Consider the following 27,635-nt stretch of genomic DNA (forward strand, 5'->3'; position numbering starts at 1 on the left):
GATCTATGCTTCCAAGACAAAAGCCAACGTTTTAGTGGTCAATTTACGTATTCGTTGGTTACTTGTTTCATGAAACCTATATCGTACATGAAACAAATGCTTTCAACACCAGAAGGGTCCCAGTCCGTGATAATTTGGCTTATGGTGGTCAACGCTTTGCGAAACTTCACACGTATACACATACGCACACGCACGCGTTTCTGATGGATGAAGATGAGGACGAATTCAACTCATTTGTCTGATGCCTTGGTCAAACAAAAGTTTGCAACCTCAATCCGCTAATTAAAAAAGGTAATGTCTGATGGTAATTGAAAATCGGAGATTGGAGGCTTCATACACCCTTCTATCCTACCTACATAGATTCAACACCATCACATCTAAAACATGCCGGATGTGAAAGCCTACGATAGCCTGCATCTTGCAGAAAACACCGTAAGCAACGCTTTCCGAAACTTAAAAGTTCTGTAGTACATGACTCACATTCTTCACGGCGAGAGGAAGTATGCAAGCTGGTGATGCGATTTCCAAGCCATGTCCGCTAGCTTCAGGGGGCCTTGACGCTATTTGTATCTAGACTCTAGAGGCGTTGTTTGAGGCTTTACACCAACATGGAGGTTAGGAAATCCATCTTCAAGATTTCCGAGATGGAGTGCTCCTCTTTCCCCTAGGCCGCTTAGCTGAAAGAGCTGGGCTACGCTATTGAAGATGTTGGTGTTTGGTCCATTGTTCTCTTAATTTTGAGTCTTTCCATTGTAGAATCCGCGACTTTATGATGAAGCAGTTACATGCCATATCATTTATTGCTTTGCCTGTCTTGGCCATTGCAAGAGGTATTTCTTATGTGACTGATCTCGCGATATTCGAGTCACTGGTATGATTTTTCACACGAACTCGATCTGGCCAAACACTGACTTTGTAGGCTCCTTGTATCTCCAGTGCGATCTCATACAATATTGCCAAACAGACTCGCTTGTCATTATGCGATGACTCGAAGACAGGATTACAAGAATGCATCTGTTCGACCCGCATACACAAAGTTACCTCCACTATTTCGAACGACATCAGGCATGGCTGCGGCCCCAGTGCGTCAGAAGACATCTACAGCGCGCTCAAGGTGATGCAAAAGTACTGTAATCAGGATAAACATATTACATTTTCCTCGCCGACGACAAATATCGTCGACGCGCATATTACAGATCTGCCCGAACTAGCATATATGCCCCCTTGTGCGCAAAGCGCATTGTCTTATGCTGTAATGGGAGTGGTACGGTTAAGACTTACCATAAACGCAACTGAAATGTTGACTAACATGAATAGGGATCGGAGAGGTGTCCCGAGGCCGCCAAGTTGAACGCTCCTTGCGTGTGCAATAAGAAAGATGTTGTTCGGGATATCGAATCGACTCTGAAGAGCGCAGCCAAGCGCTCTTGTTCGAATAACGCAGATGTCACTTCAGCGCAGAACTTTTATAGTCAGTTCTGTCTCATGAATGAAGGCAAGATGTCATTTGCATCGCCAAAAAGTCCTCCAGGTGATAGTAGGTACCAACAACCCAGTCAGTATAAGAGGCCGTCTTGACGTTTTGTCTCGCAGTGTCATATTATATCACCGCTCTTCCGGAGTTTAAATCTCTAGATGAGTGCGCCCGCAAGGGTCTTTCTGCCGTCGTCATGAATGTAAGAGCGATGTCTAATCTACTAACTCTTTGACACTGATAACTACACAGCAAAGTTCCTGGCTATGTGGTGGTGGGCCTCAAGATCTGGCTTCGTGCGTTTGTATAAAGTCAGGGATGTATAACATGATATCTAGTAGTTTGACCGAGAGTGTCAATGACTACTGCGACGGTACAAACACTCGCAATGCCACCGCTGCCGCTGACGTCTTTCGGTACTATTGCAGAGCTGCTAAAGATCTAGTTGTTGCAACTGTGACCGAGTCTATCGTCCAGTCTCACGTCACAGCCAACTCTAGTACCTATTCCGATACAGCTATCTCCAGGACAATTAGCTCAGCTGGAGCGACTGTAACTTCGACCACTCACACAGACAATGCAAAGGAGTCGGGCTCCAGTGACGAAAACGAAAAACAGGACAGCTCGCATAACAATGTCGTACCCATTGCTGGAGGAGTTATCGGAGCTGCCATATTTACGGCTCTCGGTATAGCATTGTTCTTTTTTATCAGACGGGAGCGCCGGTGGCGGACTCGTGGAGAGCGACTTTGTGATGAACCCCCTCAGTATTCTGGACATATGGGCAACAGCGTCTTTATCCAAGGTTACAAACCAGCCCCAGCTGTTTCAGGACTACGATCAGCTGTGTTATCTAATTCCAGGTTCAACGGAGGGAAAGACTTTCCGGGAATGTCTTCAAAGCATGCACCAACAGTTGAGTTGCAGGCTCATCTTGCAAGGATGAATCAATCTCCAAGATACTCGCGGCAGTCTGGTGTGGGAACCCTGTCGGGGGCTACAGAGTCATACGAACTGGGTTCAAGTTTTCGGATATCAAAAAAGTGAGGACTGTCTTTTGGTATAAATGTAATGGCAGAAACATGGGTGTGGTGTCTTGAAACTGGCGTTATGAGCTATCTGGTCGGCGGCGCAAGCGAGAGGGACCTTTGGGTATAAACTGCCTCCAGGATTTCAACGAATGGGATTAGAATATTTTGATAGATAGATATAATGATAATTCATAGATTCACCAAGATGTAGGCGGGTGATATCATAAACTCCAAAAAAAATGATACTAACACCAAAAACATACAACAGCGGGGATTCGCTGGTCGTCACCGACCCAACTACTAATCCGCCCCTTACCAGCTTATCTATGGGAGAGCGGACGGGATCCCGAGTTCTCTGATAGGTATGGTCGTATGTGATAGTTCCAGGTCGTAATTGGGGTTTTATGGCCTTGCCTCTTAATCCTCAGTTGTAGAGCTAAGATTTAACTCCCCAGGAACTCAACTAATGATGGCGTTAATGACCTTTGACCATGCCAATTCGAACTCCTTTTCTATGGAAAGGTAGCTTGCTACTAATATATACATAAGTGAAGGGCGTGATTTTGTTGCTTAAAGCTCTAGAATCCCAGATGATGATGCCCAGATACTAGATAACAGCAAACTGGTTGGAAGGCCAAAGATACGTACAAGGATTGAAATAGTTCGTACAAACAGTCACAAATTATCCGCTAATCTTATCCGTATTTTTATTAATGGTCTCGGTCGTAATACTCTTTGTTGAGATAATCTCACTGATGAGTTCTGAGTTGAGCCCCTGTTCCGAATCTCCTCAACTCACCCTCCACATGCATCCTCGGGCGTCTCGACCACAACTCCCTAGATTATATAGGAGAAAAAGTTCATATTCAGCGGTTAAGAGTTTAAGTTTCCTATGTAAATAGGATCCATCATTCTTGTTGCGTTTCCCTGGAACCCCCACCGTTGTCAGGATTAATAGGAGAACACTAACATATGAATGTTTAGTAGAGCCTGGTCTATTTAAGTATTCAACTGGAGTGGTCAGTAGTTTATTATAAATATACTCATGTGCAGTTGAACTGTGTGTTTGCAATGGTGGACATGGTGTGGTTATTGGTTTGCATATATAGGTTATCGCAGTTCAAGCTGTGGAAGATGGCATTCAATTGGATGATGACTGGTAAACAATTATTGAGGCATAATTTCTAACAAGGGTTTTGATCGTCCGCAATAAGAACTTGATACGATGTTGTATTTTCTTTTAACTCCTGCATGGAGGGATAACATGAATGTTGAAAAATGGTGTTGTCTTTGTGCTATGCTAACTACAACCGTTGAGCCATCATCGAAAGTACGAGGTGACGCTCTCACATTTTGTGATTCACTACTTTTCGACTTAGCTACCTAATTATATTCAACCCTACACTGGCTCCGTCTTCGAAATCTAGAAGTAGCATATTCCCAGAAATGATTTATATCTTCACTCCTGCTTCAGGTTCCAGGTATAGGGTAGTATGGAGGCTTCCGGATTAATGTTGGCGCCGTACAACGCAGCAAGCTCCTGTAGTAGGTCCGTGCGCGTTGCTTCTTTCCCTGGTAGCAAACAAAGGTACCGTGTCGGATCTTCAGCTTTGAAGCTCCAAATTTCCTGGTCTCTCTAACAACAACCAAAGCCTCCATTTCCTTTGTCGGGGATTCTTTCATCAACGTCTCACATTCGTTCGTCAATACTGGAGATACAAAGGGAGCAAAATTTTACGTCAAACCTTGATCTTACCGCTTGTTTTTTCCCCTTCGAGCGCGCAGCTACGGGAATGACGAGTATCGCGCTATCGATCTGATCCGACCACGACCATGGCGGCCGCAAACGTGGACATCGGCTACGTCGCAGGCCACCTTGGCCTTGATCAGCCTGTTATCGCGTCCCTGACGACTGAGCCAACCGTTGAACTCGTAAACATCATCTTGCAGGCTGTCGCAGACAGAGCGCACGAGTTTGACGCTCTGTATGCCGGAAAGCTTGAAACCGACATTCTGCTCGAGAACGCGGTGCGCAGCAACGAAACGCGATCGCAAACCTCCAAAGCTACCGTGGACAAGGCCCTGAAGGATGTTGAAGAGGCTAGGCAGCAATTGAAGAATGAAGGTATGTGTCGGTGAGGCGTGGAGTGGAGTTGCATGATTGTTGACATTGCTTTGTCCACACAGAAACCAAGCGCCAGTCAGTTGAGAACGAGCTTCAAGTCTTCAAGGCTAAGAAGTCCGACTACGATGCCGAGGTCAAGGCTCTCAATGATAAGATTGAGACTCTCCAGTCATCGAACCGAACCAACTTGAGCATCATCGAATCAAACAACAAACGGGACCAGACTATTACCGAAGAGCTTACAAAGCAGCATCAGCGCAACGTCGAGCTGTCCCGCGAGATTACCGCTCTACAGCAATCAGAGCAAAATGCGCGAGGTCAGCTCAGCAGTGCCAAGTACCGAGAAGAATCACTTCAGCAGCAGCTTGACCTTGCCCGAAAGAACAGCGAATGGCTCGAGAATGAACTAAAAACCAAGAGCGAGGAGAGCCTCAAGTACCGAAAGGAGAAGGGTGCCCGCATCGCTGAACTGCAACGACAAAATGAAGACATCCAATCCCAGATGGATGCTCTGAAGCGAACTGAACAGCAGCTCCGCGAGCGACTCGACGCCATGCAGTCCAAAGCAGACGAAGCTCTAGTGAAGCTCCAGAAACAGGAGGGAACCCACGCACAAGCGATCGAGAGTTACAAGCACGAGCTTGAGGACCAGAGACGGCTGGTTGAGATGTCCGACCAGTTGAGTAAGAAACACCAAGAGCGAGTGCGTGATCTCGAGGCCGAGAAAGAGCGGCTCCGAGACAATTACGAAAATGAACTCCGACGTGTTCGAGTCGAGCTTGAGCAAGAGCGGGAGAACTCTTCGCAGTTGGAGGAACGAATCAATCAACTCCAGGCCGAAATTGACGAGCTTCAAGTGCGAGCCGAGCAGCACGCACCCCCACCAGCCGAATCTGCGCCACAGACCCCCCGTCCTAATGGTTCTCTTATGCGACCCTCCTCTCCTTTCGCGACCCCCGGATCTATTCGAGCCAAGGGCGCAATCACTGCCACACAGGCTCTTGACCAGCTGTATCAAGTCAAGGGTCAGCTGGCTACTGAAAGACGTCGTAACCAGCAACTGTCTGAGGAGCTGGACAACATGATGTCTGCTTTGGAGGCGAAGGCGCCTGAAATGCAAGAGCTCCATGCTGAAGCTGACCAGCTCCGAGAAGAGATTACTCGTATGTCAGAACTTTCGCAGGACAGCTACAAGGAGCGCGATGACGCTAAGAAGGCGGCGAGAAAGGCCGAAGGAGCACTTGCAACCGCACAGTCTGAGTCCAAGATCCTGCGCACTCAACTACGCGACCTGGGTACTCAGATCAACATGCTTTTGTTCCAGATCCACGCCATGGAGAAGGGTATGGACAAGCTCACCGACGAGGAGACTTACCGTCTTCAGCAACTGCAGAAGGGAGAGATTTCTGAGGAGGCCATATCCGACATGTCTGACACTCACCAGTTCATCACCCAGAAGTTGGTCGTCTTCAAAGACATCCAGTCCTTGCAATCCAAGAACGAGGAGCTTCTTCGTATTACCCGGGAGCTTGCTGACCAACTCGAGAGTGAGGAGGCACTTGCAGAAAAACACCAGGCTAAACAAGATCACGACATGGTTGAGAAGCTCCAGCAAGAGCTGGCTCACATGACTGATGAGACAAGATCAATCAAGAAGACTATGGATAGCTACAAGACTGAGCGAGACATGTTCCGACGACTCTTACAACAGCGAGGTCTGAACGGAGATGAAGCGTCTATGATGCGCAACTCGATTGCTGGCGGTGAACGTTTGCCTTTGGCTAGTATCGAGGCAACTGAGCAGACCGAGGCTCTCAATGAAGCCATCCGCAAGCTTCAATCCGAATACGACAACTATCGTGACGCCCAGGATGGAGTCCGCAAGGACTTGCGCGACCAAATCGATTCGTTATCAGCTGAACGAAACGCCCTTCAGACTGACAAGGTCAAGCTTCAAGCCGAGGCTCGACTTGAATCTGAAAGACGCGAGATGCTGCATACCAACTTTGTCGCCCTCCAAGGCGAGAATCACGAGCTTCAGAAGCGAAGCCAGATTCTGTCTGAGACGGCTGCTAAGCAGGATATTCGCACGCAGCAGGTTGCCGAGGAGCTAATCGAAGCCAAGGGACTACTTGACAGTGTTCGCAATGAGACTGCCAATCTCAAGGCAGAGAAAAAGCTTTGGAAGGATATCCAGGACAGGCTGAGCAAGGACAACGAGAACTTGATCGAGGAGAAGAATCGCCTTAACAACTTGCTCGCAACCCAGCAATCGCTCGAGAATGAGCGCAATATGGCCGACTCGGAGACGCGACGCAAAGCACAGGCCAAGATTGAAAGCCTGGAGCAGCAACTAAGCGACGTCCAGAGGAAGCTAAACTACGAGTCAGAAGAAACCAAGAAATTGCAGCTTAGGAAGGAGTACGAGTCGAAGGAGTCACAGAAGCGAATTGACGAGCTCATGACTAGTTTGAGTCAGATTCGTGAGGAGCACGTCGCTGTTAAGACCAGCAGGGATCATCTGCAAGCTCGTGTTGATGAGTTGACTGTCGAGTTGCGCAATGCTGAGGATCGTGCCGGACGACTTCAACCTCGACCTACCCCCCGACCTGGCACTATGGAGGTTGGCGAACAGCAACAGCAACTTGAGAACGAGATTCAGGACCTTAATGTCGAGATCTCCGACCTCAAGCGAGATCTGGACATGGCCAACACACACCTTGAAAACGCGAAGGCACAGGCTGATCAGTTCAAGGAACTTAGCCAGGCTAATGAAGAAGCCCTTGAAGATTTGCGAGGATCGCAGGAGCAGTACCGTCAAGAGTTGGAAGCACTTATTGAGGAGAAGGATGCCAAGATTAAAGAGATTACCGAGCGCGCTGAGGATTTATCTGCTGAACTGTCTCGATCTAACACCGAACTTTCCAGCCTTCGTGATTCTCAGGGCGAGATCGCACGACGATATGAAGACGAGAAGGCGATCCTGCAAGAGGAGGTGAGCCGTCTCAAGGAGGAGAGCGCCAGGCACTTGGAGGCCACTCGGTACCATCAGCAGGATCTCCGTTCCCAGGCCGAGATCGCTTCCAAGGCTCAACAGGATTACGAGCAAGAACTTGTCAAACATGCCGAGGCTGCTAAGCTCGTGCAACAATTGCGAGCTGAGTACAACGCCCTCAAGAGCGAGGCGGCGTCTCTCAAGTCCGAGGCAGACTCTGCCAAGGTAACCCTCGCTCAAAGCGAAAGCTCTTGGGAGGATCGCCGACAACAATTGGAGCAGGAGATGGCGGAGGTCAAGACTCGACGGGAGGATGTGAACTCACAGAACAAGATCCTTCACCAACAACTGGAGGCCTTGACTGCACAGGTCACGGTGCTCCAGCAGAAGCGAAGTGGAGATGATGAGGAGGATGAAAGAATGTCGCCTGTTCCTTTGGGAGATGCTACCGAAGGCCTGCGTGAACTAAACAGTTACCTCCGACGTGAGAAGGAAATTCTCGAGGTTCAGTATGATCTCAAGGGTCAGGAATCCAAGCGACTTCAGCAACAGCTCGAGTATACCCAATCCCAGCTGGACGAGGCACGTCTTAAGCTCGATCAAGAGCGCACACAGGCTGCTCAGAGTGGCAGGACATCTATGACACACCAAGACCTCATGGAGAAGCTGAATGAGTTGAACATTTACCGCGAGAGTAGTATGACGCTACGAAACGAGAACCAAAAACTCAAGGACCAAATTGGCGAAAAGAACCAGAAAATTGAGGAGATGGAGGCTCGAATCCACCCGCTAGAAGCAGAGATCGACACACTCAAGACTCAGAAGTCGTTCTTGGAGGATGAGATTAAGCAAATCCAGGAGGACCGTGACCGATGGCAGAAGCGCACTGAGGGCATCTTGACCAAATATCAACGAGCCGACCCTGCCGAGATGGAGCAGCTTAAGGAGAAGATCACCGAGCTGGAGGCTGAGCGAGATACACTCAAGCAGGGTGAAGAGCCCTTGAAGGCTAAGCTCGCAGAGGTCGAGGCCAATTTTGAGACCGAGCAAAATAACTGGGCCACCACTCGCGCAAGGATTATTGAACAGGCCAAGGAGCGATCGAGGAAGCTTACTGGAGAGAAGAATGAGGCTATTCAGCGCGCCACTCAAATTCAAGAGAGCTTGGACAAGGTCAACGCCGAGCTCGAAGGGATCAAGAAGGAGGCGGAGGAGTCTCGAAACCAGAAGACTGAGCTGGAGCAACAAATTCAGAACTTCCAAAGGGAGATTGAGCAGTTACGACAACAAGCACAGACCACCCAGTCTGCACCGAACACTGCCCAGTCAAACGAAGCCTCGGGCTCCTCTGAGATTGTCGCTCAACTCGAAAAGCAGCTGGCTGATCTTCGCAATGAGCTTGACAGTATCAACGGACAGAAGCAGAGTGCTGAGCAACAACTTGAGACTCTCCGTGGTGAGCTGCAGTCAGCTATCTCTGAGCGAGATGAGGTGGCTAGGAAGCTTGAAGAGGCAGCCAACACCGTCACACCGTCTGCACAGACTGCTCCCGAGATTGTCGCTCAAGCCACCGAGCAACCTGCCGCTGGTATTACAGACGAGGAGAAGAAGGCCCTCCAGGAGAGGGCAGCGGCAGCTGAAGCTAAGGCAGCCGAGTTCGAACAGAAGGCTAATGAAGTTGAGGCCAAGATTCAAACTACAATCAAGGAGCGTTCTGACAGAATGCGGGACACCTTGAACGCCAAGCTTAAGGAGAGCAGGCAACGCATGGAAGACGAGTTCAAGAAGAGGAACGCGGACCTGGAGCTCCAGTTCAAGCAAGAGAAGCAAATCTGGCTGGCTGAAAACCCTAATGCCAAACCCACAGCAGATGCTCCCAAGCCCGAAGCAACAGAGCAGCAGCCTCCTGCGACGCCTGCTAAAACTGAAGCTCCCGCCGTGCCTCCAACGCCGACATCTGCTGGGCCGATTGATATGTCTCAGCTTGATGATGCTGGCATTCGACAATTCCTTGCAACTAATCCTACGGTTAAGAACATTGTTGCCGCTAATATCAAGAAGAAGCTTGAGATTGAAAGCTCCAAGGTAAAGGCAGAGTTAGAATCGTCATTAAAGAACGAGTACGAATCCAAGATTTCATCAGCTCGGGATCAGGCCCAGCTTATGGAATCAAAGAAGTCTACGTTGAGAATTAACATGGCCGAGAACAAGCTGAGAGCGGCTGCTGCAAAGATCAGCGTTGTCGAGAAGGCGGCTTCTGAGACACCTCAGAAACCCGTCGTTGAAGTTTGGGAAGTGGCCAAGACAGCGCAGGCACCTCCTCCCCCTGCTGTAGCTAAGCCGGCTCCTGCTAAGCAAGGCTCGGTAGCCGGGTTGCCCCCAACACCTGCAACACCTGTAGCCAAGGGCACTCAAGCAGCACCGACGACAACACCAGCAGGTGCACCACCTACAACAGAAGCCAAGCCCGGACAGGCCGCGGTTCCGGCGGCGAGTGGAATTCCTCCTCCTAAGAGCAATAATCCCTTCGCTGCCTCTACAAATACCTCTTCGGCTTCTGCTCCGAACCCTTTCGCTGCTAAGAATGGAGGTGGTGCGGCCCCCGCTACTAAGGATGGTCAACCTCAAGCCCAGGCTCAACAGCAGCAACAACAGGCACAGCAGGGCCAGCAACAGGGCCAGCAACAGGGCCAACAACAGGGCCAGCAACAAGGCCAGCAACAGAGCCAACAGCAAGGTCAACAACCAGCACGATCCGGCATCCCTATGCCTCGTGGTGGTGGCGGTGGTGGTGGTGGACGTGGAAGAGGCGGGGCCTATGTACCTCCAGGCCAACGTGGAGCTAGTGGCACTCAAGAGGGCGGACATGGCCATGCTGGTCGCGGAGGTCGAGGAGGACGCGGTGGTGGCCGTGGTGGAATGAATCCGGGTGCTAATGACTTCCAACCTGGCAACAAGCGCCCCCGAGGCGATTCCGAGGTTGGTGGAGGGGCCAAGCGTGCTCGAGGAGCGCATTAATAGATTAAAGGGGTTGGCATATTCCGTATGGAACTGGGTTATTCGAGGCGTACAACACAAACAAAACGCGTGTAATTATTTGTTATTATGGCATGGAAGGTGAATGCATGGGATGAGAGAACGGATGACTGTATGGAGAGTGTCACAGTATTATGTGTTTACATACTTTCTTTGGGTTCCTAAACGGAAAAAGAGAAATATTTCCTTGGTTTAAAATTGTACGAAATGATTTGCATTTGTCTATGAAAACTGATAACAGTCTGAGTGTCTTGCGGAATATAATATATTAAATAGTGATAATGGCTGTGTGGTCATCAACCACATGTTTACATCAGATGTTGCATGTGATTCTCTGCTACCTGATGATAATTTGTGAGACATGGGCAAAGTATAAGTATCTCTTGATAGAACGCAACTCACGGTTCATAGGAAATTGGTTCACCAGGTGGAGGTCGGTGGATCGGCATCAACTTTCGCCGATAACGATAAGGCAAGAAAAAGTATCAACGAAAAAATTGGGGACTTTCTTACAGATTTCAAGATCAGCCCGACGAAGAAAAACACGGCATTCAAGCGACCTCCCAACGACTAAAGACGACAAAATAGGAAACTGCGATCGCCTTTGACAGAGGCGACTTCTTCTTACTCAAATGGTTCCTCCATCAAAAAAGCGCAAGCTCCCCATCGCGAACGGTCCCGCCACGAAACGATCGAAGTATACACCCAAACCTTCAAGCTCCAAGAAGAAGAGCGGAAAGGAGTCGCGCCGTGCCGTCGAACCCGGTGCGCTTTCCTGGGCTTCAGTCGGAGAAGACTTTGGTGGACTTGAGGTTATCGAGGGTGTGGACATTGTCAAGGATGGTAGCCGAGTGCAATTCTTGGTGTCTGGCGACAAGAACAAGAGCAACATAATCGACCCCCAACAAGAAGTTGTCGATGGCGATCAACCTTTTGAAGGGTTTGGCGACGACGCTGTGGAGGTCGGGGATATCGATTCCGGCGAAGTTGGCAGTGATCAAGCTGGCGCTGAGAGCAAGAAACCTCAAGGGAAGAATAAGGGCAAGAATGAGCCAAAAGAAGGGCAAGAAAAAGCAGACCAGGAAAGCAACAAAAAGCAGAAACAAAAACAAAACAAGAACAAACTGGATGGGAAGAACGGTGCCGGCAACAAACAAGACGAGCAGCTGGTCAAGGCCGCGCAAGGCGTACAAAAGTCCTCTGCACGCGGGGGCAACACGTTCGGCGCACTGGCCGATGGGAACGACTACGCAGACCAAGACGTCGACATGGCGGCCTGGGTTTCTCTGAACCTGTCACCCCAAATCATTTCTGCCATCGCAAAACTCAAGTTCATGAAGCCGACCAAGATTCAGAAGAGGACGATCCCCGAGATTGTGGCTGGCCATGACGTTATCGGCAAGGCGCAAACAGGTTCCGGAAAGACTCTCGCATTCGGTATTCCCATGATGGAGCGGTGGTTGGAGATGCAAGAGCAAGGTGTCGAGAGAACGGGTCCCATGTCTTTGGTGCTTTCTCCCACCCGAGAATTGGCCAAGCAGCTTGGAGACCATCTCAAGGCGCTCTGCGACGGCCTTCCTAGCGCACCATACGTGTGTGTTGTGACGGGTGGTCTCAGTATTCTAAAGCAGCAACGACAGCTGGAGAAGGCCGATATTGTTATTGGTACACCCGGTCGTCTTTGGGAGGTTCTTAGTGGTGACCGAGCTCTGCAAAGCAAGTTTGCCAAGATCAAGTTCCTTGTTGTCGATGAGGCGGATCGACTTTTCAAGGTTGGACAATTCAAGGAAGCTGAGGATATCATTGGTGCTCTCGATGGAAAGAGCCCTGGTGACGACGCCGAAAGTGAAGAAGAGGAAGACGAAGAAGACAAGGATGATGAGGGTAGCGCACGACAGACACTTGTCTTTTCAGCTACTTTCGATAAGGACCTTCAGACTAAGCTGGCTGGCAAGGGCAAATCTGCAGGAAACGACGACGAGAAGATGGCTTATCTGATGAAGTGCCTCAAGTTCAGGGGCGAGCCTAAATTCATCGATGTCAACCCTGTCAGCCAGATGGCTGATGGTCTAAGGGAGGGACTTATTGAGTGTGGTGCTATGGAAAAGGTGAGTCTACAGCACATATACACAACTTCACGATACTAACGAATTACAGGATCTTTACCTCTACACGGTTCTCATTCTTAACCCTGGCCGCCGCACTCTGGTCTTTACCAATTCCATCTCTGCTGTTCGCCGTCTTACACCTCTTCTTACGAACCTTAACCTCACAGCTCTTCCCCTGCACTCTCAAATGGCACAAAAAGCGCGTCATCGGTCTCTCGAACGCTTCACTGCTTCCCGCAACTCTATCCTTATTGCTACCGATGTTGCTGCACGTGGTCTTGATATTAAGGAGGTTGACCAAGTCTTGCATTACCACGTCCCCCGATCTGCGGATACTTACATCCATCGATCCGGTCGTACAGCTCGTGGAGAGTCTAGCGGTATTAGTGTGATCCTTTGCGCTCCTGAAGAGGTTCTTCCCACACGTCGTCTCGCAAGCAAGGTTCATGCCGAGCGCGGCGCGGGCACTAAAAGGGAGCATTTCATCCAGACTCTTCTTATTGATCGCAAAGCGGCATCGCGTCTTAAGCCTCGTGTGGACTTGGCCAAAAAGATTGCCGATACAATACTTGCCAAGGAAAAGGCCCACAGCGACGATACATGGCTGCGCAATGCTGCCGATGAGCTCGGTGTAGAATATGACTCTGATGACCTCGAAGAAATCAACGCGAGCGGTGGCAAAGGTGGTCGCGGTGGTGGACGAAGGAGAAAGGAGCAAACAGCCAAGCAGCTCACTAAAGCAGAGATGGGTGCACTCAAGGCTCAGCTGAGAGAGGAGCTGAGCAGGAGAGTGAATCTAGGTGTGAGCGAGAGATATATCACGGGCGGAAGAGTTGATATCAGTGCTTTGTTGAAAGAAGGACAGCAAGGTGGTATGTTTTTGGGCAACACGGACGGATTGGGCTTTGACCTGTAGTTGTTATGGAGATTTTGAGCGTGATTGAGTCTGGACATCTGGCTTAGAAGATGACGGGCTTTATTGATAATAGAACAAAAGTACCACCTTGTACATTTTTCTTTTCATGTTTCGATCATCATGTCTGACTGTCTATTCGTGATGAAGCAGATGAAAGCTGTGTGTATAACCATATCGAATATTGAATCCTCGCAACCGCGGGCAACGACCAAGTTGGCCGCGGAGGTGAATGTGGAGATTCTTCACCTTTAGCTATCCGAACTGCCTATCTATCATGCACGACTATGCAGATCAAATCATGAGGGCCACGGGCTCTATGGAAGTCGGAGTTATGACCATGGCTATCAAGAACCAATTCAAACATCTTCACGACAACAGTTGGTCTTGTGTACAGGATCGTCTATCAAGTTCATCGACAGAGGTGCTTTTTCGTATCGAGGAATCGCTATCAAACAATATACTTGGGACCTTACCTATTCGTATCTAGTCAACTTACCCCGGCCTAGATCCACAACACCATGCAAGCCTCCGAGCCCGGCTCATAGAGTAGCATCAAAGCTAGCAACCCCCCGCGGGAAACTATTCATGATCAAATGAACATACACCACGAGATAACAGACCAGACGCAAATGAATCTGTTTCCCCTCATAGATGCGGGGTTCATATATATGTATATAAATACAATGACCTTAGCAAGTGTATATAAGACTCGAGCATGTTCCTGCGAAAGCTACAAACCACTCATCACTCAACCATCACTACAAAGCCTTCACAATGCCCAGCCTCGTAGAAACCCCCGAATCTCCCTTCACACCCAAAGTCCAATCCAAACTCCATGCCAGCAGGGAGAAGGCATCTCGGGACTTCCGCTCCGATGTGGTCACCGTCCCTATCGAGGAGATGATGACTGCCATCCTCGAAGCATCTGTCAACGATGACATCTACGACCCAGAAGGCGACCCTTCCGTCAAGGCTCTGGAAGCACGTCTCGTAGAGATGACGGGTATGGAAGCTGCTCTGTGGGCCATATCAGGTACCCAGGGAAACCAGATTTGCCTGAGGACGCATCTCACACAGCCACCGCATAGTGTTCTTCTTGATCATCGTGCGCATGTGCATTGTTGGGAGTCTGGGGCTTTGCCTGTTATTTCTCAGGCGAGTGCTACGACTATCCATGCTAAGAATGGAGTTCATTTGACGTTGGAAGACGTTAAGAAGAATATTATTGCTGATGGGAATAGTATGTTATCCCCTTCCTCGCGACATGTCTAACAGAAAGCTGACCATTGCAGTCCACTTCCCACCCACCAGAGTTGTATCTCTGGAGAATACCCTCTCTGGAGCAATTCTACCGCTTGCGGATGCACAAGAAATCTCGAACTATGTCCGCTCATTCCCAGTTCCAGAAGGCCAGAAACCCATTGCCATGCATCTTGACGGTGCCCGTATCTTCGACGGCGTGCTCGGAGAAGGCGTTGATCTCAAGGCGTACGCAGCATGCTTCGATAGTATATCCATCTGTCTCGCAAAGGGCATCGGCGCCCCGATGGGTAGTGTGATCCTCGGCAAGAAGTCCTTCATCGAGCGGGCCAAGTGGTTCAGGAAGATGTTGGGAGGAGGCACTCGACAGCCAGGAATGATGGCGGCGGCAGCTCTGGCAGCTCTAGAGTACAGCATTCCAAGGTTCCCATCAGTGCATACGATGACGAAGGAAGCTGCCGCGAGACTTGAAGCGGTTGGGTACCGGTTTGTGCTTCCTGTGCAGACCAACATGATCCTACCCGATATTGAAGCCGCCGGTATCCCACCCGCAGCATTCGTCGAGTATTGCGCAAAGGAGAATATCGCGGTATTCCCAATGGCGAGACTTGTGTTTCATCATCAGACGTCAGAGGCAGCTGTCGACAGCCTGGTGAAAGCGTTGTCAAGGTTGATGGAAGATAAGAAGAATGGGGTGGCTCTGAACGACGGCGAGGCTCATGGAGGATACAGCTAAAGAAATCCATCATAGCAATGCCAGTGATTTATTTATTTCGATCGAATTTCAATGCATGCATCCAAGGGAGGAATGATCGTTGCCCCCATCCATTGTGCCTTTGGTCGTTCCTCGATCGTCTTGATATTGTAGTCGAGAAGCAATGCAGCCCCGATGAGCTTCAGCTCATGCGCAACAAAGAAGCGTCCCGGACTATATATATTAGCATGCCACAATGGGATCTATCAATGATGTAAGACTTACCATGCATGCCGACCATGACCAAAAGCCAAGTGAATATCACTAGTAGTCACCATCCCCAAACCTCTTATTCTCTTCCCTTCCTCCTCGTTTTCTTTCTTCTCTTCGGCCGATTTCATCTCCCAGGCTTCCCTAGGATTCGAGTACCGCCACGGAAAATATTTCATAGCGTCTTTGTAAATATCCTCATCATGGTGTGTCCCTTGCAGATTGACAGTAACGAAAGCACCACGCGGCAACGTCCACCCGTAATCAGGGTTATGAAGGCCCTCAGGCGCAATAACTTGTCGTTCGACGAGATTTGCTGCAAAGTTACTTAGGCGCTGGGATTCGCGAAATGATGAGTCGAGTCGCATGAGGGAGCCAAGATTTTGTTTTGTCCAGTGACCCTCTGCCGGCTTGTTCGCCTCGAGCTCATCCCGGATTGTATCAAGAGCGCGTTCAGAGGCTGGAAGGGACCAGAGATCCAACATCCAAGACTGGCCAGTGAGAACAGTTGTGTGAATAGCCGCAAAGTTTATAGGCAGAAGACGCTTAGAGATGACATATGGATCGAGCTCAAAAGAGTTCCCTTCTGCCATGGCAAGGCGAATATGCCAAGTTATATAATCTTCTGGAGGTGCCCAGCTCTTCATCTCAGGATCGCTGGATTCTTTGCGTCGCATGTCTTTCAAGCGCTGTTCGATGGTTGGTAGTACACGGCGTGTAGCCCCACGCCAGTGAAGGTAGTTCGGAATGGTGATGAGACGGCCGACAATAGGGTGAAGAACTTGGGGGAAAGCGTGTAGCAAGAAGCTATTGCGGACAACGTCATCTGTGAAGCGCACCATGGACTGTATAAAGATTGGATCATGGCATATTGTTTCGCCCACAAGAAGACGATTCGTAACTCGAGGAACGATAGCGAGCCACAGCTCCCATATGTTGAGTTTTGTGAAGCCTTGGTCATCAACGTTACCGGCATCCTTTTTAGCGGCTGCTTTGATTAGTGTCTCGACAGCATCCTTGACAGAACTGTTGACCTCGTCCTGAACAGCTGGGACTAGCGATGATAGATGCCGAGCTAGATACTTGTGCATAACGCGTTGCGCAAAGGTATCCTTGAGAAGTTCCTTGCCGAGAAAGTTGTACTCTGTGTGTAGGATCTTATCATGGGCGTGAGCTGCGGAAAGGATATGATCGGGCTGGTTCATCATCCATGGTATTTGCGATCTAGGGAGGATGACATCGGGAGGACGAGAGATTGGCGACGGAGCAATAAAGGGCAGGCCATTTTTGCCATACTATTTGTGATTAGAGACTTTTTGTAATATTTGTGAGAAGAGAGAATGTAATACTTTTTCATAGCCTTCACCAATCCATGCCTGATGTTGAGTAAAGTAGGCAAGGCTATTTCGAATTCTAGAGAACCATTTCTTGGAGTCGTGACCAAGAACAGGAATATCAGAAGGATATCGAGGTTGAGTGGACAAGTCGACAATAAAAGAGAAGAGTAAAAATAAAATACCATAAATTATAACCCTTGTAAAGGTGATTTGCGCCAAGATATCACCCAAGGAGGTCATATTTGGAGCTTAGATATAAGAAATAGCTTGAGAAATTTGGAGAAAGAAGAAGTGAAAGAAGAGAAAGATAGACATTAATAATAACGAGTTGAAACTACCCCGGTCAAAGCCAAGCCACATTTTTCTTATTATCTGCTTTGCTTTTAGTTCTAGGCCGAGAATGAGTGTATGAGGATGATATGAGGGCGTCAAGAGGCATGCATAAGCCGTGGGCTGATATTGATTAAGCCAGTACTGGTTAGCATGCTCGGCTAGAGAGGAGCCAGGATCACTGTATTACTGAACATCTTTTTAGGTGGCACAACAGAACCGATCAAGGCCATTCCATTTTATCTTTAAAATCTTCTATATAGAGTGAAAGACAGGGAAGTCGTGTAACCGATCTCTTGGCGTTACTTCGCGCCTGTTTTTGAAACGTCTTTTATGTCTCAGATCCAGGATAAAACATTTATTGCTGACGATAACTGGATCAGTTATCGAGCGGCGCTAAGAATTAAAGTTGACAGGGCCCAGGGGTACCCTTCTTAGCGCCCTTCCACATCCCTTAGGTGACTGCCAGACCCTAAACTCTCCATAGTATCAACTCTACTTCTCCTCCCAGATCCTCCAAGCTTCATCAACTCAAGTCCATTCGTGATGCTTTCCTCTCCTCTAATCAACAGTCCAATCTCACCAGGATGGAACCAGTTCATCCAGACGAGCACCAAGAGCATCAGCATACCGTCAAACACAAACACCCATACTTCGCTGCGCATCAAGTGTCCGTCGTTACCCTCGATAAACTCAATTACCCTGAATAGACTGCGCACCCAGATTAGAACGCCTGTAATGTATAGCGTTGCGAGATATGTCTGCCATCGGACTTGACTTTGTGACGAGTTCGGTGTCGGGGCACGCAGCATGCGTACGTGGAAGACGGCGCTGACGATAATGAAGCAACCAAAGAAGAAGAGTTGAACGAAAAGACCTCCAATGATAATCTTTTCACCCATTTTGTTCATATCTTCAACAGCCATGAGACCACCACCTACAACAATTATCAGCATTGTACCTGGTAAACCCTTCAACTTGCATCATACCGGATGATTGGAGCATAAACGATGCCACATCACCAAAGACAAAGAGCTTCGTAAGCCACTTGCGTGGAATCAACGAATGATGTTCTCCATCAGTCAAGAGAATGATTCTCCCCAGAATCATGTAAATCGAAGCTGCAAACAGTGCGGGCGCGATAAGAATCAGGACACTCTGCATGATATACGGGCCCATGGTCCAGCAGCCCGGTTCTTCATTCGTATTCAGTACTCGTCCGATATATCCGATAACCTCACCTAAAGTCACGGCATTAGTATATATCTTCACATCGACTGAGAAAAGGTATAACGTACAGACTCCGCCCACAACCAACGGTATCAAGTACCATGTTCGAGTCCGCCAAAGTTGCAGCACATGCAACAGCGTTGTTATAGCGAAAAGAACCACAAAGACAATGTTGGCTTCCTTCGAAGGTACAAATCGGTAAAACGCCCACGTTGCATTTTCGTAATTAGGGTTGCAGTCCATGGCTGCGATGACTAGGTTCGTTTCGGTATTAAACTAAACAGCAGAACAAGTGATAAATATTGAGTATAATGGACAAACAATGGACAAAAACAGATCGAAGTGCTATTGACAATCGAAAGCACTAGACAAGAAAACTAAAGCCAAAGCTCGATGAATACTCTAAAAGAGAAAGACGCCCAATTCAAACCGCTATCATTGCTTCTTTATACAATTCAACTCAACCAAATACTTACCATATCTATACGCGTATTCATCTCAAACAAATACATACAAAGAATTCATAGCCTCGCCAAGCCAAATCCATCTCTAATTGGCCCTGAACTTCATATAAGGAACCTCTCATTGCTTACCGAGCTACCGAGGTTGTGGATAACGACAGCTGAGCCTCAATCTCAAATGTCTAATACACGATCTACACGGTGTAATCTTTACTAGAACAAGGCTAGCGGAGCCGAGTACGCGTACCGGCTCACCCTTACGAGTATTCGCTTCGGGTTCGGACTCGCTCTACTCTCATCTCGCCCTGCTTTCTCCCGAGAGTTCCATGTGAAAAGCTGATCCTCAGATCTAATCGTTCTTTTGTTCTTATTTTCATCATAGTTCGCATTTCCATTGCCATCTAATCCGAACCCGCGGGTTTGCAAGTCAATCACGTAAACCAATGGCTTCTCGAAGAACTCATACCAAGTCTCGCACAGGCTGCTTGAACTGTAAGCGACGCAAAGTCAAGGTTCGTATAATAAACCACTGTTGCTCCTTTGTACTTATAATTGCAATGTATGACCCATTCGTAGTTCAGTCAAAGAACTAACCATCATAGTGCGATGAAGCTCGCCCTTCGTGCTTCCACTGTACAAGGCATGGTGTGGTATGCAGTCTATCTTCGTCATCTTCCATCGATGGCACCAGCGAAACCTACTCGCCCAGTCTACCAAATCTGACACCTTCAACTCCCTCATCTCTCGATAGTCACCATGTTGACTCTCCCCACCTCTTCCAAGACCACAGTCACCCCAGTCCCACTGACCAAATTGCCCCCTTTCCTCCCCATGAGCTCTGGGCTCGCGACTGCGAGTTAATGCACCACTATTGTACTGTGACCGCCGAAAGCCTATCAATCCGTAAAGACCTGACATATGTCTGGTCAGTTGCTATCCCAAGACTAGGCTACCAGGATCCTTTCGTCATGCATGGAATTCTTGCTATTGCCGCCGCTCAAAAAGCTTACATGCTTCCTGCCAGTCGAAAGACGTATCTGCCATTGGTCGACTATCACCAAACTCTCGGCTCCGAGGGTTATCGTCGCTATCTCCAGCATTTCGACTTATCCAATTGGATGCCTGTTTTTGGTTTCGCCTCAGTCGTTGTCTTGCACATGCTGACTCTTCCCATGCGTATGGAAAACCGTGTGCTTGAGAGTCCCATCACCAACATCATAGAGGTAGCCGGCCTGATAAGGGGTATCAGAACAACACTAGAGCCTGTCTTGGGACGTGTAGTCAGGTCTGAGTTTGCCCCTGTTGTCTTCGGGATCTGGATGCTTGATTCTGATAAAGAATCAGAACGGTAACGACACACCCGCCCCCAATGCCATACCAACACTAGTTTGACCTTCGACACAGATATCCCAATCTTGATAACTCGGCTCTACCTAGAGATACATGGGCCGCCCTCCGAAGACTACGGGCTTTCCAAGAAGCTGATATTCCTGCCACTGGTCTGCAACATTATGCAGAGGCTTTGGACGACCTTGAAACCTCTGTCAGGCTCTTTGCTGCCGCCGGGGTACAAACTGAGTCTGGTGCCGTCCAATTCTGGCTGTATTCTGTTCATGATGGCGTCCTACTTGATCTTGCCGCACATAGGCCTCATGCGCTTCTTCTTTTCGCTCATTATCTCGTGCATTGGGCAGTCCTCGAGAGAAAATTCTGGTATGTGAGAGGCTGGTCCCAACAACTGATGGCCAAGATAGAGGAAGGTTTAATCGGCCAACCAATGTTCCTCGAGATGTTGAATTGGCCTAAACAAAAAGTTGCTGAAGCTCTTGCGTATACATAGATCTTATAGACTCAATGTGCCATTGTGTTTTGCGTACCTCAATGTGTTCAAACTCGAGACTTTTCAGCTGCAATTTTTTCGCGAAATTCAGAAATTCTACAGCCGCCGTGTCATTATAATTCCTTCTCTAAGGAAGTTTACTCGCTACTAGTCGATATCAGCTGCAAGGGGGTCCAAGGAGTATCCCCATGCTGATTTCGGATCATTTGCCAATAAGCCTCTTGACAAGCAAGAGAGTAGTTTTCTGATATTCTCAAGTCGCGTGACCTGCCTAATGTGTTGTTCGCCTTTCGATATCCATCTCTAGGTACATCCTGGGATACATTGGAGAAGTCGCGTTTTCTGGTAGAAGATGCATGAGGTCGGTTGTCAGATACATTGCCAGCAAATTCTTCCGAAGCAGTGTCAAGATCTTGTGGGAAAACTCCCGGCTGCGCAACGTGGGTGTCGCTAGTTTTGCGCACCGATACACTCTCAGATAGTGCATTTACATCGCCTGGCTGTTCTGGGCCGAAAGTCGTTTCCTCTTGGTAACCGCTCGCTTGGGTACCCAGTAAAGGACTCACAAACCTGGGCTCAACATTGCCAGGCCTTCGTTCTTGAGAATCCTGAGGTTCGTGGATAGATAAGCTTGGCGCGAGGTCTGAGTTAACAGTTGTTTGACTGGTGTGTTGTTGATTCTGACTGTCCAATGCGTGCTTAGCGGCTAGGGCTTGCATGACTCTATCATGTTCAAAGTCCATGCCAGAACAGAATCGCCCAAATAATGATCCAATAGTAATTCCTGATATACGTTAGCTACTACGAGGGCGGTAATTCCACATGGCTTGCCTTTTCTGAGCCATTCAGCAGTATTAACGGTGCATGGCCATACATCTTTCGGCTGGAAGGCTTCAATAAAGTGGCATAGCTCTGGCAATGAAGAATGCCTAGAGTAAGGGAAACAGATCTTCTTGGGCAACACCTCCTCATGGACGGACTTCTGGTTCTTACTGTTCTTTCTCAACTTTTTTACAAGCATAGTAACAACCTCTTTGACCGAATGCGTACTCAAAGTGTCAGCGTCCCAATCCAGAGGTATGTTATTGCCTGCCGAGACTAGCTGCTCTAAACCCTCTCGAAGCATGTCTGGCATGTCGGTCGAAGTAGCAGATGAGGACCGGGCTCTATGAAAGGTTAGCTCAGGCTAGCAAGGTTGATGTAAAGGACGAACAGATTCAAAAGAACGTTTAAACTAGCTTGGTCCAAGTCAAGTTCGGCCCCCTGTTTCAAGTCTTCCCCTCCCCCTCCAACGCCAACCTCAGCCAAGTCCTCTTCTGGAGATAGATGAGTGATGATCGGCTGAATCAACACAGTCGCGGGCTTTGACGCCACTTCACACATGCTTCCCCTTTCGCAGCTGTGTAAGCGTACGTTTGTATCTGAAGTCAGACATCCTGGCTGAGGTGTGTTGCCACACATATGGCCAGTTAATGCTGGCGGTTCAGCGGTCAAATGTACATTCGCTTCGGACTGTGACTTTGGGTTCTTTGATTTGAGCGAGTTGTAAATGTGCAGCTTATAGTTATCGACATGTATCTGTTGATGTCAGACCCAAAACTGGCGTAAATTACATATGTTTTGACTTACGCTTTGGACAGTGCAATCCAGACGTCCTCATAGCCGTAAGTCCAAACTTGAAAGTGAAAGACGGTATCTTTCGGGTACTTTGAAACCTTCTTTAATAATTCGGCTATACCATAGGCTTTTGTCTCGAACGGAACATTCTCAGTGAAGGACGTGTCAAGGTAGATCTTATCGAGGATTTTGAGACCCGATGTATATTCGACAAGGTTGGGGTTTCGGGAAATCGCATTAACGAACCATGGTTCACTTCGAATGTCTCCGGTGTACAAGATCGCTCTCCCGTCACCTTCTACCACTATTCACAGTCAGTAACGTTGGAAGTTAATTACGGCTTCTGTCTTACGAAACATTATAGCCCCAGGACAATGGTTGGCGTCAAAGAGCGTCACCTGGTTTTCTTGCCCTGTGCTCGCTCAAGTGAACAAATAGCAGAACAAAGCATAAAGTAATGAGTGTTCGAGAACACGGGTAAGTTTCCACTGTACGAGCTTGAGCTTATGACTTGTTATCGAGTTCTTGTCATCATTTTGTATAAAATGGAGTTGCTGAAAAGCTGTGAGCTGTGCTTGTATGAGAAGGGAAGCTAACTTAGTGGGGTTGTTACGGCACTCGCGCTGTGACTCTGATTCACTCCACTGGCAGGCGCACCCTGCACGGTGCTTTCCTCCAACACTCACGACCAACGCAAGACGCAACACCAAAACAAGAATCGTGCTCTTAACCTTCTTCCTTGCACGGCCTTGATCAACAGTTTCCCTCTGTGGGCTCATTTGTCCCGACCCGCCCATGTTCACTGCAAAATCTACACTCTCGAATGTGCTTTCATTGTAAGAAGGAAACGCTCATCACACTTTTATTTGTACTACTCATCCATCTCTATCTACTCGCGAAATCGCCATATTCATTAGAGCTGTGGTTGACGAATTATTCTGAAACTGCACTATGCAGCAACAGTCCGTCGCTACCAGCAGTAATGTCCAGTTTCACCCCTTGGGCGATGAAGTAAACATGTCCTTCTCCCAACTCAAATGACTGGTCGTTGGCCTTCACTACCGCACTGCCTCGAGATGCTAGAATGATCTTGGGACCACCTTCACTCAAGGTCTCCCGCTCACCAGAATTCAGATCAGTTGCAAGGACGTTGAATTCGCTGGTAGGGGGTTTGAAGAGCTGGGTCTTTCCCTCTTTGCTTCCCGAATAAGTCTCTGATTGCAGGGTGGTCTGGGTTTTGGTTGTAGACTCCCAGTTTAGTACTGAACAAAATTCATCAGCATTGTCTCGATCCGCCTTGGGGCAGAAACCAGTGTTGAGAACGTTATCGGAGCGCGCCATGCATTCAATGATGTCGCCCTGGATGTAGGCATGGATACCCCCGGCTGGAATGTAGATGACCTCGCCCGGCTGGAGTAGCATATAGTTCATGCATAGAAGGCCTACGAGGTTACCGGGATCATTCGTGGGGAATTGATTCTCGAGCTTCTTGGCGACTTGGGGAATATGGGAGTTTGGACCAGTAAAAGCAGAGTCTGGGAGCTCCCTGATTGCCTGGAAGGTCTTCTTTATATCTTCGTCAGAAGAGGTCAGGATCGTTCGAACGACTTGTTTCAATCCTTCCGGGCTAAGCTTCTCATCCGTGACGGTTAAGCCTCCAGCAACGAGGAGATGTCGCAGCGGCTTCTGGCGCAAGATATCCACTATGGCCTCGACAGGCTTGAAGCCGCAGAAAGCTTCAAATTCAGACAAAGCAAGAGCAATCTCAGGCTTGTGGTTACCGTCAGTGAATGAGTCGGGATCCTCCTTGTGCTTCTTGCTCGAGAACTCTTTATTTGGGTGAACCTGCAAAGGCAATGCTTTCGCAATCGACAGAACCTTGGGTAGGTATGGAAGCTTGCTGTGTCCGAACTTGGTGGTCACCTTCTCTCCAAGAAGCTCCTTAGGATATCGATCTAGAACATCTTGGAGATCTTCGCCTGTGCTAGCAACATAAGAGGGCAGGGTAGGGTAAGTACCCATCCACATCTCGGCATACGGCTTGTCCTCGTCAATCTTAAAGTTCTTCTTGTCTTCTCCGTCCCATCCCGGCGTCTTCTCGCAGAGTTGGGCGGAAAGAGAGTTGGAGCCTTGTTTACCCCATGGGTATTGGTTACAACCGCAACGAAGCTGGTAGAAGGGAGCTACTGATGTTGACATTTTTGTGTGTTGATATAAAGAAAGATGGTGTCTTCTTCTGTGTTTTAATGGGAAGCTTTTCAAGGAAAATGTTAGCAATTATGGCAAGACTCAATTGATATAACGTCGAGTTTCTTCACAGAATGGGTCGTCATCTTGTCATCACTTATCGTTGACGTCAGCCAGTATTGGCGATTGAATCAAGGTCGGACATGCGAGGCTCTTCAGCAGGCCCAGTATAATTACATCACTCCGTTGAATGTCGAGTCTGCAGAGTTACGTACAGCTTTCCTCAGAAGTCAACTCAGACTTGGCTTATCGAACGAAGTTTCAGGAACTCGATCCCGATGCGACCGGACATATACTCCGGCCGTGGCCCGCTTTTCTACTATAGGCTCCGAAAACTCGGGAATTACATCACGGACGTTACGGCGACCAGCTCTCCATTTGTTGATGCACAGATTGAACCACTCACATCGTTTTGTATACTTTCAAGATAACTCATATCTCATACATATGTCAAGCTAATTGGGTTAGTTTGGTCTTGAAGTCGCTTCTAGCTAGTCTTATGTAGAAAGAACACTACCCTAGAGGCGCAGATTGGGTTGTGTTGAGAACAATGCATATCAGAGTCTACTTGCCTCTGTTCAATTTCGAACTGAGCTTTGTGCTGTACGCCATTACTCTGATTAAGGGTAAACATGGTTACCACTAAGTAGCTGTGATGAAAAAAAAAATATCAAAAACACTGGTAGCTAGCGGAGTGTAAAGAATTCTATCAGCACAGCGGGTTTTGGATCAGCATCATCAGCTTGATAGTCAGGTTCCTACGTTTGGGCAGCGGTGGACCACAACTGTAGTCTAGCCTTGTGATCAGGAAACGCACATTCTCGGTTTAATTGACTAGATTACTATCACATCCGTCGTTACTATTGAGTCACACTCACTCCAATGGACTGGCCCTCATACTCCGGCACTTCGGCGCAGTTTGCGGTGTGACAAGATAATCTCGTGGTTAGCTTGATATGGTCTGATGTAACGCCACTCAGCTGCAAAATGTGAGGACATATCTGCCTGATGGTATCCCAGAAGACATATTTATGAAAATGCAAACATACAGTCTGTACCCAAGAGAAAAGTGCACAGTGAATTATGTTGTATCTCTATCTGAGCGCATTATGAGACACTTGATACGCATGTCATATGTCGACATGGTGGCGCACGCTTCAATATAGTTAGAGATGGGGTCGCATAATAGGCCGCGGCGACCCTTTGAAAGGGAACAAGACCCCTGCAGCAGCGGGCCGCTCTACCACGGATTGAAGCGAGACTTATGTTGGTTCTGTGAAGAGTTGGCCAATGGCACACAAAATGAGCGTTCCTGGCTAGGGTGAGGCCAGCGTCACTTGCATTAGCTCCAAATCATCAGACGAGGGTCTTGATGTATGTGAGAGGACATTGGGGTCGAGATAGCTAGAAGAACTCCATGTGAGCAAACAGAAAAGACTGGTTCAGAAATTGTTACACATGTTGAAACTGAGATTGGCGGTGTGAGATGATTCAGCAGGTCACTTGATATTTCTTTCGTGGAGAAATTGAGGACTCAGAACAGAAGCTTGTGCATGAACTGCCATACTGCATAATGAGTGGTTACTTACATGGCATTCTTATTGGATTGTAAATGATAGAATGTGATAGAGGTGCTAGATTCGGAAGAAACAGTTCCGATCAATAGTCTTCAACATATGAATGGAATCAAGGATTCGGGATAGATTATACATTCGCTCTCCCTGTAAATAATCGAATAAACGGTGATTGGAAAAGAATCGGTCTTGGCTTACATGATAAATGATGAGCTTCAGTTTTGGAGTGACGATCGGACGAATACATGCTTGCTCGGAGATGATGAGCGACCCACGTCTGATGTTCATAAAACACCAGAGACTTGGATGATATGGATATTTGAGAAAGAACGCGAAGATGGAATATTGAGTTTAGATGTATAGTGTAAGTAAACGCATCAGCATGGCATACGCACCTATGCAATCTTTAACAGGCACCGACATTTCTTACTATCCACGTAAGTAATAACGCGGCTTTTTGCAACCCCATCGATCGCAGCGGAACAAGATGAAGAAACTATGGCGGCGGTTAAAAGCTTGAGGCTTGGACAAGCTTGGAATGGTCCATCTTCAAGATACGGGACGCAAGGTGGTTTACAAGGCACCTGAGCGATGTTACTGGTCGTAGATATTGGGCCTAAGATGGTCCATCAGGCGGTTGTTAATGCAGCCGGGCACTAAATTGTCGGTTTAGTACTGGGGTGGAGATGGTGCTACCATGAGACGACGACGAGGGTTTAATAGGAGCCAGTGATGATGCTATGTACGAGCTGCACTGTATGTCGTGAATAATAAACGTGGTCTTTCATTAAGCTTACTGTAGGCTACTGAGCCCGTAGTGAGTTAACAATGGACGACCTATGGGTACCTGCCCGCTGTAGTAGTTAGGTGGTGTCCAGAACCAGAAGGTGCCTCTTTCTGTGTTCAAAAGATTAGCTTTGATTTTTAAACTGTCCGTTTATTTGGTCCGTTTGAATTAATAACAAGCCTCTTGTCCGGCATCAAAAATGTATTGCGCTGTTTTCATTTGTTCTCAACCGCATGCAGTCACAAAGTGTTAGGTGTTGAACTATACCTGCCCAGCGACCTGGGGGACCTAATTTACCGCGCT

The 27,635-nt window shown here is 48.2% G+C and overlaps 9 protein-coding genes across 9 annotated transcripts; 4 read left to right on the forward strand and 5 right to left on the reverse strand.

Annotated features, from left to right (window-relative positions):
* The first annotated feature begins 337 nt into the window (after window positions 1–337).
* EDB82DRAFT_307010 (uncharacterized protein) lies at window positions 338–2,690 on the forward strand. The gene is made up of 5 exons (XM_025737718.2): window positions 338–871; window positions 920–1,264; window positions 1,318–1,537; window positions 1,594–1,676; window positions 1,727–2,690. The coding sequence occupies exons 1-5, from the start codon at window positions 770–772 to the stop codon at window positions 2,519–2,521; spliced, it is 1,545 nt and encodes a 514-aa protein (XP_025592551.2). The 5' UTR covers window positions 338–769; the 3' UTR covers window positions 2,522–2,690.
* An 8,365-nt stretch (window positions 2,691–11,055) lies between these two features.
* EDB82DRAFT_307226 (ATP-dependent RNA helicase MAK5) lies at window positions 11,056–13,800 on the forward strand. Its single transcript, XM_065607447.1, has 2 exons — window positions 11,056–12,769; window positions 12,819–13,800. Exons 1-2 carry the CDS (start codon window positions 11,294–11,296, stop codon window positions 13,683–13,685), a joined length of 2,343 nt encoding a protein of 780 aa, XP_065463296.1. The 5' UTR covers window positions 11,056–11,293; the 3' UTR covers window positions 13,686–13,800.
* A 428-nt stretch (window positions 13,801–14,228) lies between these two features.
* On the forward strand, window positions 14,229–15,880 carry EDB82DRAFT_307247 (pyridoxal phosphate-dependent transferase). Its single transcript, XM_025737722.2, has 2 exons — window positions 14,229–14,925; window positions 14,978–15,880. The coding sequence occupies exons 1-2, from the start codon at window positions 14,460–14,462 to the stop codon at window positions 15,679–15,681; spliced, it is 1,170 nt and encodes a 389-aa protein (XP_025592554.1). The 5' UTR covers window positions 14,229–14,459; the 3' UTR covers window positions 15,682–15,880.
* Window positions 15,881–15,920: 40 nt separating this feature from the next.
* On the reverse strand, window positions 15,921–17,486 carry EDB82DRAFT_479998 (cytochrome P450; the record flags this gene model as incomplete). Its single annotated transcript, XM_025737723.2, has 2 exons — window positions 15,921–17,204; window positions 17,259–17,486. 2 exons carry the CDS (start codon window positions 17,484–17,486, stop codon window positions 15,921–15,923), a joined length of 1,512 nt encoding a protein of 503 aa, XP_025592555.2.
* Window positions 17,487–18,010: 524 nt separating this feature from the next.
* On the reverse strand, window positions 18,011–19,049 carry EDB82DRAFT_479999 (RTA1 like protein-domain-containing protein; the record flags this gene model as incomplete). Its single annotated transcript, XM_025737724.1, has 3 exons — window positions 18,011–18,513; window positions 18,566–18,817; window positions 18,875–19,049. The coding sequence occupies 3 exons, from the start codon at window positions 19,047–19,049 to the stop codon at window positions 18,011–18,013; spliced, it is 930 nt and encodes a 309-aa protein (XP_025592556.1).
* A 331-nt stretch (window positions 19,050–19,380) lies between these two features.
* EDB82DRAFT_307252 (uncharacterized protein) lies at window positions 19,381–21,176 on the forward strand. The gene is made up of 3 exons (XM_025737725.2): window positions 19,381–19,779; window positions 19,870–20,615; window positions 20,672–21,176. The coding sequence occupies exons 1-3, from the start codon at window positions 19,711–19,713 to the stop codon at window positions 21,105–21,107; spliced, it is 1,251 nt and encodes a 416-aa protein (XP_025592557.1). The 5' UTR covers window positions 19,381–19,710; the 3' UTR covers window positions 21,108–21,176.
* On the reverse strand, window positions 21,117–22,900 carry EDB82DRAFT_307277 (uncharacterized protein). The gene is made up of 4 exons (XM_065607448.1): window positions 22,737–22,900; window positions 22,321–22,685; window positions 21,939–22,273; window positions 21,117–21,891 (listed from the first exon to the last, which is right to left on the reverse strand). The coding sequence occupies exons 2-4, from the start codon at window positions 22,566–22,568 to the stop codon at window positions 21,245–21,247; spliced, it is 1,230 nt and encodes a 409-aa protein (XP_065463297.1). The 5' UTR covers window positions 22,569–22,685; window positions 22,737–22,900; the 3' UTR covers window positions 21,117–21,244.
* EDB82DRAFT_513390 (uncharacterized protein) lies at window positions 22,582–23,305 on the reverse strand. Its single transcript, XM_065608934.1, has 3 exons — window positions 23,077–23,305; window positions 22,737–23,028; window positions 22,582–22,685 (listed from the first exon to the last, which is right to left on the reverse strand). Exons 1-3 carry the CDS (start codon window positions 23,081–23,083, stop codon window positions 22,598–22,600), a joined length of 387 nt encoding a protein of 128 aa, XP_065463298.1. The 5' UTR covers window positions 23,084–23,305; the 3' UTR covers window positions 22,582–22,597.
* A 48-nt stretch (window positions 23,306–23,353) lies between these two features.
* On the reverse strand, window positions 23,354–25,375 carry EDB82DRAFT_513391 (RmlC-like cupin domain-containing protein). Its single transcript, XM_025737727.2, has one exon. The coding sequence runs from the start codon at window positions 24,921–24,923 to the stop codon at window positions 23,658–23,660; it is 1,266 nt and encodes a 421-aa protein (XP_025592559.1). The 5' UTR covers window positions 24,924–25,375; the 3' UTR covers window positions 23,354–23,657.
* Between the last annotated feature and the right edge of the window lie 2,260 nt (window positions 25,376–27,635).

Source organism: Fusarium venenatum (assembly GCF_020744135.1).
Source record: "Fusarium venenatum strain MPI-CAGE-CH-0201 chromosome Unknown EDB82scaffold_4, whole genome shotgun sequence".
In the NCBI taxonomy this organism is placed as follows: domain Eukaryota; kingdom Fungi; phylum Ascomycota; class Sordariomycetes; order Hypocreales; family Nectriaceae; genus Fusarium; species Fusarium venenatum.

Bases quoted from the DNA above. Each gene is read 5' to 3' on its own strand.
- EDB82DRAFT_307010 (XM_025737718.2), top strand. From the start codon at position 770: ATGATGAAGCAGTTACATGCCATATCATTTATTGCTTTGCCTGTCTTG. The intron at 1,538-1,593 runs GTAGGTACCAAC...TTTGTCTCGCAG, and splicing joins AAAAAGTCCTCCAGGTGATA to TGTCATATTATATCACCGCT. The intron at 1,677-1,726 runs GTAAGAGCGATG...ATAACTACACAG, and splicing joins TTTCTGCCGTCGTCATGAAT to CAAAGTTCCTGGCTATGTGG.
- EDB82DRAFT_307226 (XM_065607447.1), top strand. From the start codon at position 11,294: ATGGTTCCTCCATCAAAAAAGCGCAAGCTCCCCATCGCGAACGGTCCC. The intron at 12,770-12,818 runs GTGAGTCTACAG...AACGAATTACAG, and splicing joins AGTGTGGTGCTATGGAAAAG to GATCTTTACCTCTACACGGT.
- EDB82DRAFT_307247 (XM_025737722.2), top strand. From the start codon at position 14,460: ATGCCCAGCCTCGTAGAAACCCCCGAATCTCCCTTCACACCCAAAGTC. The intron at 14,926-14,977 runs GTATGTTATCCC...TGACCATTGCAG, and splicing joins TATTATTGCTGATGGGAATA to TCCACTTCCCACCCACCAGA.
- EDB82DRAFT_307252 (XM_025737725.2), top strand. From the start codon at position 19,711: ATGGCTTCTCGAAGAACTCATACCAAGTCTCGCACAGGCTGCTTGAAC. The intron at 19,780-19,869 runs GTTCGTATAATA...TAACCATCATAG, and splicing joins GTAAGCGACGCAAAGTCAAG to TGCGATGAAGCTCGCCCTTC. The intron at 20,616-20,671 runs GTAACGACACAC...CCTTCGACACAG, and splicing joins TCTGATAAAGAATCAGAACG to ATATCCCAATCTTGATAACT.
- EDB82DRAFT_307277 (XM_065607448.1), bottom strand. From the start codon at position 22,568: ATGTGTGGCAACACACCTCAGCCAGGATGTCTGACTTCAGATACAAAC. The intron at 22,274-22,320 runs GTTCGTCCTTTA...AACCTTTCATAG, and splicing joins TTAAACGTTCTTTTGAATCT to AGCCCGGTCCTCATCTGCTA. The intron at 21,892-21,938 runs GCAAGCCATGTG...AACGTATATCAG, and splicing joins TGCTGAATGGCTCAGAAAAG to GAATTACTATTGGATCATTA.
- EDB82DRAFT_513390 (XM_065608934.1), bottom strand. The intron at 22,686-22,736 runs GTAAGTCAAAAC...TGACATCAACAG, and splicing joins TGGATTGCACTGTCCAAAGC to ATACATGTCGATAACTATAA.
- EDB82DRAFT_513391 (XM_025737727.2), bottom strand. From the start codon at position 24,923: ATGTCAACATCAGTAGCTCCCTTCTACCAGCTTCGTTGCGGTTGTAAC.